Source organism: Lepidochelys olivacea (assembly GCF_965140295.1).
Source record: "Lepidochelys olivacea isolate rLepOli2 genome assembly, chromosome: 3".
NCBI lineage: Eukaryota > Metazoa > Chordata > Testudines > Cheloniidae > Lepidochelys > Lepidochelys olivacea.
The window spans coordinates 44168410-44181666 of NC_140413.1; the positions used below are offsets into that span (position 1 = coordinate 44168410).

Consider the following 13257-nt stretch of genomic DNA (forward strand, 5'->3'; position numbering starts at 1 on the left):
TTAAAGTTACAACACATGGAACATGCCAACAGAGATCTGTTGCTCAAATCTTGCTTTCACCTTCAAAACACTTTTGCAGACATTAATCATTACATCATCCCAAATGCATTTACTAGTATCCTCTCTATTTTATAAGTAGGTAAATGCAGGCAGAGAAAGGTCAAATGACTTTCTCAAGGTCAGAGGAAGAGTCAAATATCTGAGCCCTTGTTAAAATTCAGGGCCGAAATCCTGACAAGACTCCTACTGACTTCAATGAGGCCAGGATTGCACCTGAAGAGTTTATGCCTCTTACTCCTGTGCAGCCACACTGGTCTCTGAAGAAGTTTCTTCTAACAGATACATGCACCTTGGTGAAAAAACTCCCCACACATTTTAGCTTATTAGTACTAAAAATATTTGACAGAAAAAGAAACATTATTCCTTTGATATAAGGCAAAACAAATACTAAAAATAAAAACTAGGTATATTGAAAAATGCATATCCCATATGTGGCACACAAGGATTGCAAGCAGTGCAATACCTTCACCATCTCTCCTGCTCTAAACTTTTTTTGGATTGAATCAACAATCAGACAATCTGAACATTCTCTTTGTCAAAACTGTTAATGGTATTGCACTCATATCTTTCATATTCATTTTTTTTATCAATATAATGTAGCTCTGAGGTACAAGAAATAAAAACAAACCAACAAACAACAGACATTGACTTGAAATTGTTTTTAGCTCTTGAGAAACCATGTATCTGAACAGAATATGGAAAGAGCACTACAAACAGCAATTGTAACAAAGTTAGTTTTTAAGTGCTGAATCCTACACATCTGGAGGGAAATTTATAGTCTGGCAAAATCCTGCAACTATTGTGGTTTTCACCCAAATTGTCATCATACAGATCTGAAACTTCAATTAGCTTCTTTAGCTAGTACGACTTATTTTTCCCCCAAGTGGGATGCATTAGGAACAATAACGGGAAGGCATAAGAAAGCAGGTCCTCACAACACACTTCATCCAAAACACTGAAACATCAACGGAGTGTAGCTGTAAATATGATGTCGGAATATGGATTCATTATATACAACACATAAAAAAGAATGTACTTTACCTCACTTTTAAATTGCCTTGTTGTGGCTGTCCATCATAAATTGACAATATATCAAAATCTTCCTCAAGGGCAAAAGTGTGAAATGACAGTTGTATCCGGTTACGTTCTCCTGTGATAATGATCCATGTGCAGTTGGCATAATTTGGATAACCATGAGGAAATCCGGGACTTTCTATTGTACCATTTGGTCCCTGTACTAAACCTCCACAATTCTGACCTGGAAAAGAAGAAATGAAATTATGTCATTTTTGTCCTACTTTTCTGCTGCTTTTTATGCCATTTGTTTTTAACCAATACCTATACCTGAACTTAATTGTTTGATAATTAATCCTTTATATGTCCACACAACAATCTTCTCCCTGGGGTCACTTTTCAAATGCCATCATTGGGCATTCTGAGGCACCCATAACCTTGCAGTCAGTCATTAATGCAGCTATTAAGTATCAAATTGAGCACCCAAATGCAAAGTTTAGTCACCTAATGTAGGTACCAAAGTTTGAACAATAAGCTACATTGTTTTTATAGTGTTTTTTAAAGCTATAAACTTAACAGAGTTTGTGTTACTCTGAAACACATTTTAATACTGAAAGCTAAAATATAGGCACGTTTCTGAATTACTTGCACTGAACACTAAGAGTCCTGCAATCACGGTAAATCATTATATAGTACATATTCTGTAATGTATGCAATCAGCAAAGAAAGGGTTAATTTTCTCAGCTTTCAAAAATTAATATATGAAGGTTCTGCTTATCATGCCCTTACTTCTAGTTTTATGCCTCCTGCAGAACTTTATGAGGGTACAGCAATTCATTCATAAGAAGTCCTCAGCAAATACTCTTGTCTCACTATGAACACTTCTGCTAACAGTGTAGCTGGTTTCATTAATCCTACATACCACAGAGCTACTGAAGCTCATAATTACTGTGAAGCTTAGAATTAAATTGTGTTATGATTAATGAAATATTAGTACAGGGAGAAGTTTGAGGACATGTTGTGTACTACAATGTTTGGATTCTTATGTGTAGCTCAAGCACTGTAAAAACAAGTATAATCCCAGCATTTATTGTTACACCTAAAACAGAAAATTATTTTAGACTAGTTTTATTTTTAACTTCACACTAGTAGGTCTTGGAGTATAAATCTTTTCTAAAAATGCTGTCAAATGCTTGTGGGAGGTTTCTAAATCTTAATAAAAGGATTTAATAAAAAGGATTTGCAGGAACTAAGAAGTAACCATTTTCTACTAAATTTTAAATCTAGCAATAACTCTAATGATTAGATATTAAAGCTCTGGGGATTCAATAGGTCATTAAAAGGAAAAGCTTTTCTAATATGTCTACTAATTGTTTCATATGAAGCCAATACAGACATTAGTATACATTTGTGAACAGTGAATGCATTAAATTATGAAACACAGCATGTTTCAGTTATACACTGTTTAATTGAATTTTCAAATGTTCTCATAGAACCTTTGGCAATCCATTGCATTCCTTCACCAACAACCATGGGAGAAGGAATGCCATCAGGGAATTCCTTTGGTATACAGGAACTCCCTCCTCACAGAAAGCCAGTACAGCCAGGTTCTGTGAGAGCCTCCCCACTCCATCTGAGCCCCGAGGGGATACCAGAGGACCAAGGGAATATGGTGAAGCAGAGCTACTAAAAGCAACTTGGCAACTGACCTAAGACCATGTGGGCCACAGCTGCCCCTTAAAATTACAGCTCTGTAACTGGCATAGAGAAGAATCTGACCTACTATGTTAATTAAATTTGCAGATACTGAAAAAGTGGGAGAAAGAACAAAGGAACTTTAAAAGGCTATCAATATGAGCAAATCAATGACAAAACACAATCCAAGAGTGCAAGGTAGAAAGGGGGCAGAATGTAGGTCGAGAGTGCGTATATATAAGGAAACTTGATTCTAATTTCATCCTCAGCTAAGGACTTTATTTTCATGCTAAATCTTCCCCCTTTTTAGTCTTACTCTTGCAGAGTAATTTCAAGGCTGAACATCTGAGGTCTCATTAATGTAGACTCAAGTTACCCTGCAATCCCTCTCTTCCTTATCAGTTTTTACACCATGTGCTTAAAATGAGTAACACACCAAATCTATGATGTTCAGGATCAAGCCTCAGAAACTATTAAAACACGATTAAGGTGAAAATAAACATTCTTTAGTGTGATGAGTGAGGCTGCGTTGTTACTTCCCCAAGAATTTTCTTTTCATTTCCTGCCCTTAGTGTGAGACTCAGCCTTATCTCTCCTCATTGTCTGCAACCTCTTCTTCCACCAGTTCGATTTTGTTTTTCTGTGTGTTTATTACCCTTCCAATTTTGATATTGTCCATAAATATGATCACTATTCAATCTGTATCAAAGAAGCACCTGAAAAAGAGAACCATAAAGGGGTCATGCCTAGAGAATCATAGAGGCTATGGAAGAGGCCATGTGAAGAGAACCATAAAGGGGCCAGTGCCAAGAGGTGCTTGCATTCATTTGCTTTTATTATACTTTTTTTTTTTAATTTGTTGTTCAAAAAAAAAACCCTGTGGAAATCATAATCCTTGGCTATAACTATCAACAACATCAATGCCTAAAGATTGAGAGATATTTAGAGAAGCTGTTCTATGGACCACCAGAAGTGTTCTGCAAGCCCAGTTCAAGAACTGTTGGTCCAGGAAACTGACCTCTTATTTCAAGCCTGGAACTAGTCCCCACCCAGGTCAGAGATGGAGCATATTAGCAGAGCAGCACTGGGCAAAGAACACAGGCACTGCCCAGGTTGTAATTGTTTTGTCAATAAATATAAGTCAAACATTCAGAGCTGTCACATTCTACACCTCTCCCAAACAGTAAATGAAAAGACTTATGGGAGATAGTTAACAGCAAATTAGATATGAGCTGGAAATGAAATACAGTATAAAATAACACTGTTTTTGGCTGCATCATAAAACAAGCATAGAGCACTGGTGAGACTAATTTACAATGCTCTATTATGTTCTGGACACTTCAATACCAGTAAAATGTTGATAAATTGGAGGCAATTCAGAGAAGAGCAACTAGAACAATTAAAAATCCTGAACAGACTGAAATGTAAATATTAAAGATAAAAGGATTTAAAGAGTAGTAGTCAGATGAAATTAAGCAAAGGAGCATGTAGGCTGACTAAAAGGAAAAATACCCTAAAAATAAGATCTACTAACATAATTGGCAGATGCTCCAGCTTGTGTGTCAACTAACTCTGTACAAGGCACATCACCAGAAGAAAATCTAGTCATCGTCAGGGGAATGCAATTGTGATCTAATAGATCCATCATTAAATTCTATTGTACTATTATTAAAAGGTGTGCAGTTGCTTGTATGGATATTAAATGTGTTATTGGCACTAATATGACATTTATGTACAGATTGTACGGAGACATGTCAATATACAATAATGGCTGTGATCAATGGAGGCCCTTGAGCTACATCAGCCCAGACTTGCACAGTCGTCTTTGTGAAAGACCCTTGATTCAGGAAAAGAAGTGGAAGCTAAGCATCTAGGGAATGGGGATGCAATTTGTTTGCTCCTTGTGCCTATAAAGACACAAATTTGAGTGATGGCCCTATATGTGTACCTGTATATACAGTACACGTGAGAATGTGCATATTGTTCTATCTTTGTATTTATATTCACCGTGCATGTTTCACGACATACATGTAGTGCTTTATTTTAGGCTTCAGAATAAATTTAGGCCCCACTCCTGCTGAACTTTACACAAGTAGACATAGTAAAGGCAAGTAAATCATGTGGATGTGTTTTCAGGATCAGGGCCTTACTTTGTAATTTTCCACTTCTACTATTTATGTTGCTCATTGTCACTTTCAATGGTCACTGTTAAAGTGTTGGAATACACCTTTTAGGAAATAATTAGTGATTAATTATGCCATTACAGTTATTTTCTGTATTTCCCATATAGCATAACACCACAAAATTATACTCAATCATAAATATCAGAACAAAATTAAGTCAAGAATAGACTTTTAAAACCAAAGGCAAATTTAAATAAAAATACCAAAAGCAAGCACTAAAAAATTCTGTCCCAAACAAGGTCAAAAGTCCATAAAAAAAACCCCTCCATACCAGTCTTCAAAACCCCCGGGGAGGGGGGGGGACAAGCACAACATTAAAAGAAATAGATCTAAATATAAGTTGACTAAGTTGCTCAATAATACATTTTTCAGAATAATAAAATATAAAATAAAAAGAGATACATTTCACACTACCAGCCAAACACTTCTGGCTAGATTTTGATATCCATAAGCTTATTGAAGAGTATCTTAATTCATATATAGGCCTATCAAAATTAATGACCCAGCTTGTGGAGTAAGGTGCTACTCAATTTCAGATTGGATATAGGTAACTGTCAAAGTTGCCTTACAGTAAACCTGGAATGAGTCAGAATTCTTTACAGTACTTTCTTCAGGCAAAGAAGGAATTAAAAAGTATTGAGACATTTAAAGTCTTACTCATTTAAATTGTCCCATCTTCACAAGCATTTTAAACCTACTGGCATAAGTAAATTCAAACTCCTACTGAATTATTTCCATTCGAGTTACCATGTAAAGAAAGTTCACTCTCCAACTCTGCAGCTATTCTGAGGGTTTTTTTTTTATTGCTTTTAAAAATATAAACAATTAAACTCACACCTTCAGTCAAACTACACAAACAACCAGTACAAACCAGAATTTCAAACAGAGCAAAATAAGTGATGACTAACAGGAGATGGAGGGAAATAATGTCCCAATATGTGGGGAAAACATTCAGCTTGAGCCTCAGACATACCTGAAATCATCCTCAGTTCAAAGTTCAGCCTGTATTTGTGAGCAAGCAGCAGTTTGCTCAGTTTTTGTTTGTAACAAGAAACCCTTCAGTCAGCTTGGATTTTATTATTTTTTTTATTTTAATGTATTTTGTACTATATTTACTATTGATATTCACAAATATTTTGTTGCTGCTCTTGAATGGACAATTTTGATTTCCAAAGATATTTGCATGAAAAAGGCACATGGGGAAATTGACTTGTTTTTTCCCAGTGTAGGTATTTATCATTCACATCAGTAAGGAGAAATGAGTCACCATAAATGCAGATTGTTTAATGTTGGATGTTCATATCATTTATCACACCCAAAAGCACTTTACAGACTAAGGGCCCTAACATGCAGAGAGACACATACTTGACTTTGGTCATATGAGTACCCCAATTGACATCATATCATCACCATCTCTTAGTGTATTTTTTTAATATTTAAATAATTTAGAGCTTTTGGGGAGAAAGATACTCTTCTGCTTATGGCATAAGATGTAGGTTCAGGAGACCAGATAACAAGATACCAGGAGATATCTGTATTAATTTTATGAGTGCTAGATATAGCTGTGATTTTGTTGGTTACTGTGTTGCTGGCTAATGGGTAGCTAAGAGTTAAATCAGCCTTAATTAGCTTTTGGTCAGCAGGAATCAAAGGCACTGGCTGTAGAAAGTCCCAATTGCTGTGATTCAGACAACATAGGTGTTAATTCTTTGGAAATTTACCTCCACTAATATGTAATCAGAAGTTGGGTGGGATGGGGAAGAAGAATCCCAGCTTGTATCCTCAGAGGTCTTCAGGCAGGAAGTGTTTTAAAAAAAAAAAGCTTAAAGGTGATTAAAAGATGATCTTCTTAGGAAACAGGGAGTCACTGAATGGGAGTCAGACTGAAAGGCAGAAGTTACCTCACCCATAACCAATATGGGGATGCCTGGGATAATAGAGGTCTACCTAAACTGTCAAGAAATGGCTAAGGTTTAGGTATGTGTATGTGTCTTTTGTTATTTCATCCTTTCCCTCTCTGTTGTTTTCCTATAGATTAATAAATAACACTTTGTTTTGAATAAGCTGTTCTGTCTCTGCATTTTCACACTGTTCTATAGCAGATGGCAAAACCCAGCTGGACCTGCTAAAGATTCCCAGTTGGTGAAATAGGAGTGAATTTCAGGATTCTACCTTGGAGAGAAGGACAGATGTGGGTCTTTCCCTTGGAAAGGGTGCTTATGGAGAGACTGATTGTGAGAGGTCAGAAGTCCAGCTCCCTTTGCTGCTCTAAATAACTTTGAGTAAGATAGACTCACCTGAGGCATCCCAAAATTGAGGCACCCCAAATGGAATCCTAGCTTCCCTGTGCCTCAGTTTCTTTCACTGTAAAATACGTGATAAGCATAAAAAGGAAAAAAAAATCACTACATTTGCCAGTAGTTATGTCTCCATAGGATCTATAATTTCACAGTATATCCTTATAACTTGCAAAAGAAAATAACTTTCATAACTGTGCTGTTTTTATTACCAACCACTATCTTACCCACTGTAGTCCTCTTTTTAGATATTTTAAGTAACAATTTTAAAAATGTTTGTGGAAAGAGCCATGAAAGTGGATTTTTACATAGTGTATATATTCTGAACAAGAAACTATAAAAATAAATCTATGAAAAAGGGGAGTGGCTCCCTTATAACCTCTAGCACAGAGGGTAGGGTACTCTTCTGCAATGGACAGACCCCCCCCCCTTAGTTCAAGGTCCCACCTCTGCCTGATGAGGAGAAGGGTCTCCCACCCCTCAGGTGGGTGCTATTATCATTTAACTATAGAGTGATTCTCACTTGCTTTCTGGCCCAATTAATTAAATTGAATAATTAAATATTAAAGTGGAACAACTTCAAAAAGATCAATTAATGGAGACTTACAACAGAATATCCTATAGCCCAGTGGTGAGAGCATTGACCTGAAATGTGGCAGATTCCTGTTCAAATTCCTTCTCGGGGTGGGGGTGTGGGGGACGACTGATCCAGTGGTTTCCTATGTCCTGGGTGAATACTCTGGCCTAAAAGTTTTAAGGGATGTCTTCCTTCTCTGTAGTCTATTTTTTGTGATGCTAAAGTCACTGGATGAGAGAGACTGGACAGCAGGTCTCCCATTTCCCACGTAGGTGCCCTAACCACCATGCTACAGAATCATACTCTCACTCTGGCCCAATGACTATTTGATTATTTGCATGCACTGGAACAGTTTCAGTAGGACAGACTGAGTGACCTCACATCAGAATACAGCTCTGTGTTTAGAGCACTCACGTGAAAGATGCCTGTTCAAATCCCTCCTCCTCATCAGGCAGAGGGAGGAATTGAATCTTGGGCTAGGTTGACCAGATAGCAAGTGTGAAAAATTGGGGGTTGGGGGAGAAATAGTTGCCTATATAAGACAAAGTCCCTAATATGGGGATGACTCCAAAAATATTGGTATGTCTGGTCACTCTACACTGTGTTAAAAGTTATAAGGTGGGCGCCATCACTACCGCCCCAGATTTTGAATGGGACCTAGTTTGGTCTTGGAGAACACCTACTGAATGAGACCCTATGGGTGAGATAGCAGAACAGATGCCTACCTTCCCCAGTTCATGGTGGTTCCTAAAACTGGGAGTTAAGCACCTCAAGTATGGGTGACTAAGTGACTTTAGTGGATCTGGACATTAGCTGAGAAGTTGAGACTGCTCCTTGAATCTTTAAACTACGATTTGAGGACTTCAATAGCACAGATGTGAGGTTTTCCGCAGGAGTGGTGGGTGAAATTCTGTGGCCTGCGTTGTGCAGGAGGTCAGACTAGATGATCATAATGGTCCCTTCTGACCTAAATATCTATGAATCAATGAATATAAGTTTGGTGTGTGTGGGGGGGTATTTGTTTTTTAAACCACTATAATGTTTCAAGTCAACACCAAGTTGCTTTGGCACTGCCGTGTGGAAAGTTTACACATTACTTATCTCTCCCATGCTAGGCTCTTAATTGTCATCACCCCATCCCTTTTCAGTGCCAGTAAGCAAGCCCTAAAGTTCATATACTGCAGATACAAGCACATGCATAACTTGAAACCCTCAAGCAGTCCCACTGAAATCAATGGGACCCTCATATGTGTAGATTTATGCATTAATTACATCACTGCAAGATCTGAGCCTAAAATTCTATAATTTCAACCAAAATTAATGAAAATTATATTTGTCATGTATCAGACCAATGAAAAATGCTAATGACTCAAACAACTAATATTTTCATTTGAACTAATTCCAACATATTTGTAGTGGGATGTATTATCAGGATACAATTGAATTCTCACAATGCAGTGGCAAAAGGTGAGGGGAGGAAAGCTTTTATATCTAATTCTTAGATCTTCTGTAGCATGGAGACAGTAAGTAGCAAATATCTAAAATAGAGAATAGCCTGAGCTGTGAAGTTTGGATCCAAAACTCCAGCTCCAAACTCCCTCAAAGTTCAGGTATGTTCAGGTTCTGTAACTTTTCTCCAGATCCACCACTATTTTAAATAAAAAAAACAATAGACAAATGACTGGTAAGTGCATACAGAGAATATAATGATCATTTTGAACACTAATCCAGGTGCCAACAAGACTACTAAAGATGGACTCGATCGATAAAATATTTTAAATCTAGAAACCTAATTTTTAGCATCAGGACATGTTTTCATTGATTATGGTGGTTAATCACAAACACTACTGAATTTAGAGTCTTGAATTAGTGATATAAGGCTCAGATTGCTGCCTTTTTCAAGGTTATTATGTATATATGAGCCTGTACCTAAGACCCAATTCAAATAACAACCTTTCAAAAGGTTAGAGATTAATATTACTATACTACAAGTAACTCTGGGTATGTCTGCACTACCCGCTGGATTGGCAGGCAGCGATCGATCCAGCGGGGATCGATTTATCACATCTAATCTAAACGCAATAAATCGACCCCCGAGCACTCTCCCGTCAACTCCTGTTCTCCAGCTCCATGAGAGGCGCAGGCAGAATCGACGGGGGGAGCGGCAGCAGCAGTGAAGACACCACGGTAAGTCGATCTAAGTACGTCGACTTCAGTGATGTTATTCATGTAGCTGAAGTTGCGTAACTTAGATCGATTGCACCCCCTCCTTCCCCCACCAGTGTAGACCAGGGCTCTGAAACCAGGTCTGCTGTGCACCAAGGCAAAAAACTTAATTGCTAGTGTGTGGGATTTTTACTCTATTTTTAAATTAAGTTCTCAGTTCTGAAACACATATTGTGCATCAGCTGTATTGGGTTGATACTACAATTGGTAAAAAAAGATATTTCTTATTTCATGCTCCCTTTTTTTACACAGGGAAGTCCAAAAGAACAATACATCAATATTCACACAAGTTAATGTGGAATAAAATGTAGCAAAATGTGTTTCCCTGAAGGAACACATTTTTTTAAAAAACAGAGGTTTCTACAATACTTTTAAAAATCCTTACTCTAACACCATCAATAAAGTGCCACTGGCTAGCAGGGGCAAAAATAAAACCACCATAATCTCTCTCTCAAGGCTACGGCTCGTCAATCCTTGCTTCTGACACAGCAGCCCCATGCCTTGTTCAAAATATCTGGTCTATGTGAAATTGCATTATCCTTCCTCCCTTCAAAGTAATGACAACCTAGCAAAGCAGAGTCTTTGAACTCTCTCTTTTATAATGCTTTTGCATCAATTCAGATCCTGCTTGAGATTCACCTGGAAGAAAGAAGGTGGACATATTAAAAAGAGAGGTACATAAATTGCAAACCTGCTTATCTGTTGTGTAAGAAAGAGGAAGAGGCCAACATAAAATCCCTTTGTAGAGGGCTTGGGGACCTATAATGCCAAATCTTTAGTTAGTGACAGATACCATGTTAATTTTAAGGGGTGCTAAACCAGTTGTTTATCCATCTGACTGAAGGGAGACTGTTCGTGTGGATAGTAATTTTTGTGCGGTGTTTTTTTTAATAAAGTAAAACAAAGTAATCCCTAGTGTTCTAATTCCTTAGCAGCCAATATGTGGAACAGGAGAAAGTAACAGCAACATAGCTAAGTCAAATAGAAGTGATGCCCTTTAATAAAATGATTTCACCATTTGCAAAATACTAAGACAATACACCTAGTTCTCCTCCTACTTACACAACTGTAATTTAAAAGTAACTCCATTGTTGCCAAGCATATGTGAGAGGAGAATCATTTCTGTTAACTTCTATTTTTTAATCTTTGTGAGGGCTCCTGCAATGTCCATGACAGCATTTCTGTACCAAAGTCTGATTACAGCCCAAAAGGTTGCTCTGACTTTCATGGTCTTCTTGCTGCCACTTTCCATGGTGGGAGACCACTTCAGTGACAGCCCTGTTTGCATATCAGGATCTTAGAAGAAGTTGCTTATTATCATCACTGTCACTGTCTGAATTATGAGATTGAGAACTACAGTATATTGTAGCTCGTGTAGCTTGGTTTTAAAGTACATTGAAACAACATATTATCTGACTAAAAGATCAGACTTAAAACATGAAAAATCTATTTGCATGATCATAATTAATTCTTGCCTTCTATTCCTCTCTCATTCTCGTCTCCTCTGTTACCTACTCATTTGTGTATATATATATATATTTGTACCTAGGAGGCATCTAAGCATTGGAACGCCATTGGAATTCCTGGATTTGACCAGGAAATGTTCTATGGCTTTTCAACTCCAGCATTATAGTGACCCCTTTACTTCCCTGGTTAACCTCACCCTCCTTCCTCTCTTATTAGCTACTAATTCAGGCTTTATACGCTGTCTGAGAAAGTGGGCAAATAGCCAACTAGATTCCAAAATGCTCTGCTGATTGCCTAGTTGGGGGCATTAATTCTTAAGAACTGTATTTAACAGTATTTTATTTTTTGGAATGGGATAAAAGATAGATGGAAAAATCATGTTTTTGAGGTTAAAAATCTTACATTTATTGCCACAATGAAATATGGAATGGAGAATTTTGGTATTTGCGTCAAAAGCTGATATTTTATCCAAGTAACTACAATAAATCAGGTATTTATATGCATCATCAGTTGTTATGCAGTTTTCAGAGCAGAGGCATCAGGAACCTCTTCCAATTTATAAACTGTACTGGCTATATACAATCATTAGGAATGTGGGGGTTTTGAGGCACTACTGACAAGAGTTCAGGCAAATCTGTGTCTCTTCTTTGGTGGTGGAGATGACCTTCAATGGTCAATTGAAGAGCTTTTGTTCCCTAGATGACCATGGGCCTTCTGACTGTCAACACAGTCTCAGCAGCAAACAACACAGGTAAAATAGCAGTGAACATGATGGAATTACAAGAAAAACAACAACAAGCAGTTGCTGGGATGTTCTAATTAAATCAAAAACTGAGCTAACACCTCACTAACCAACAGGGAGTCTTCATGCAGACCCTCACCTAATGGAGTTTTTGAAGCTTCCCAGTAATATCCCCTTATCCCAAGTAGGCCTAGCAAAGAACTTAAGCATATGCTTAACTATAACCCATTACTCACCTGCTTAATGTCCCAGTGAAGCTAGTCTCAGTGATCCAGTGAAGTCAATGAGACTACTCAAGTTTTTAAAGTTAAGCATGCACTTAAATGCTTTTGCTGGACTGAGGTCAGAATGAGGATCTGAATGAAGAAAAGGAGGAAAGAATGACTTTTGATGAAATTTTGATGCATAATTAATTTATGTTATTTATGCTTGTGTAGTAAAGTGATGGGTACTCAAAAATGTTTGCAATAACAAACCCCAAACCATAATCTTTGCTCATAATGTAGATGGCAATAAACCCATCATCCCATAACTCCCAGCAATCTGCAAGTAATACAGCCACAATAGAGGCCTCAATGCCAAGTTTCTTTTCAAGGAGACAGTTGGTTTTAGAACTCCTGAGTTCAACTCCTTGCCCAGAAACTGATGCCCTCTGTGGCCTTTGTAATAACTTTAGTACCTCAGTTTCTTTGTGTAAAATGGGGGGAATTGTATTTAGATACCATATAGGCCTGTTGTAAGGATTACTATTTTCAACATGAATACATAGTGGGAGCTGAATATTATTGCTACTGAGCTACTTCTTGGCTTTCCATATTTGTGAAGCAGTTTGCCTCACAGCCAAACTAGGGCTGCTTGCTCAGCGGCCTATCACTGAGGGGACTCTCAGTTAGATGATGCCAGGATCAGATATTTCCACAGCCCCAGGAGAGCTGCAGATCAGTCTGAGCAACAGTGCTACCCAGCCAAAAGCCCTCCCACTGCCTCACAGTGCAC

The 13257-nt window shown here is 37.7% G+C and overlaps 1 protein-coding gene across 1 annotated transcript in view; it reads right to left on the reverse strand.

Moving 5' to 3' along the window:
• The window catches only part of CSMD1 (CUB and Sushi multiple domains 1), a 2028540-nt gene that overhangs the window by 1715494 nt on the left and 299789 nt on the right, over positions 1 to 13257 (reverse strand). Inside the window, exon 2 of the mRNA XM_084623138.1 lies at positions 1102 to 1318. Coding sequence (XP_084479264.1) covers positions 1102 to 1318 — 217 coding nt within the window. The remainder of the gene's footprint in view (positions 1 to 1101; positions 1319 to 13257) is intronic.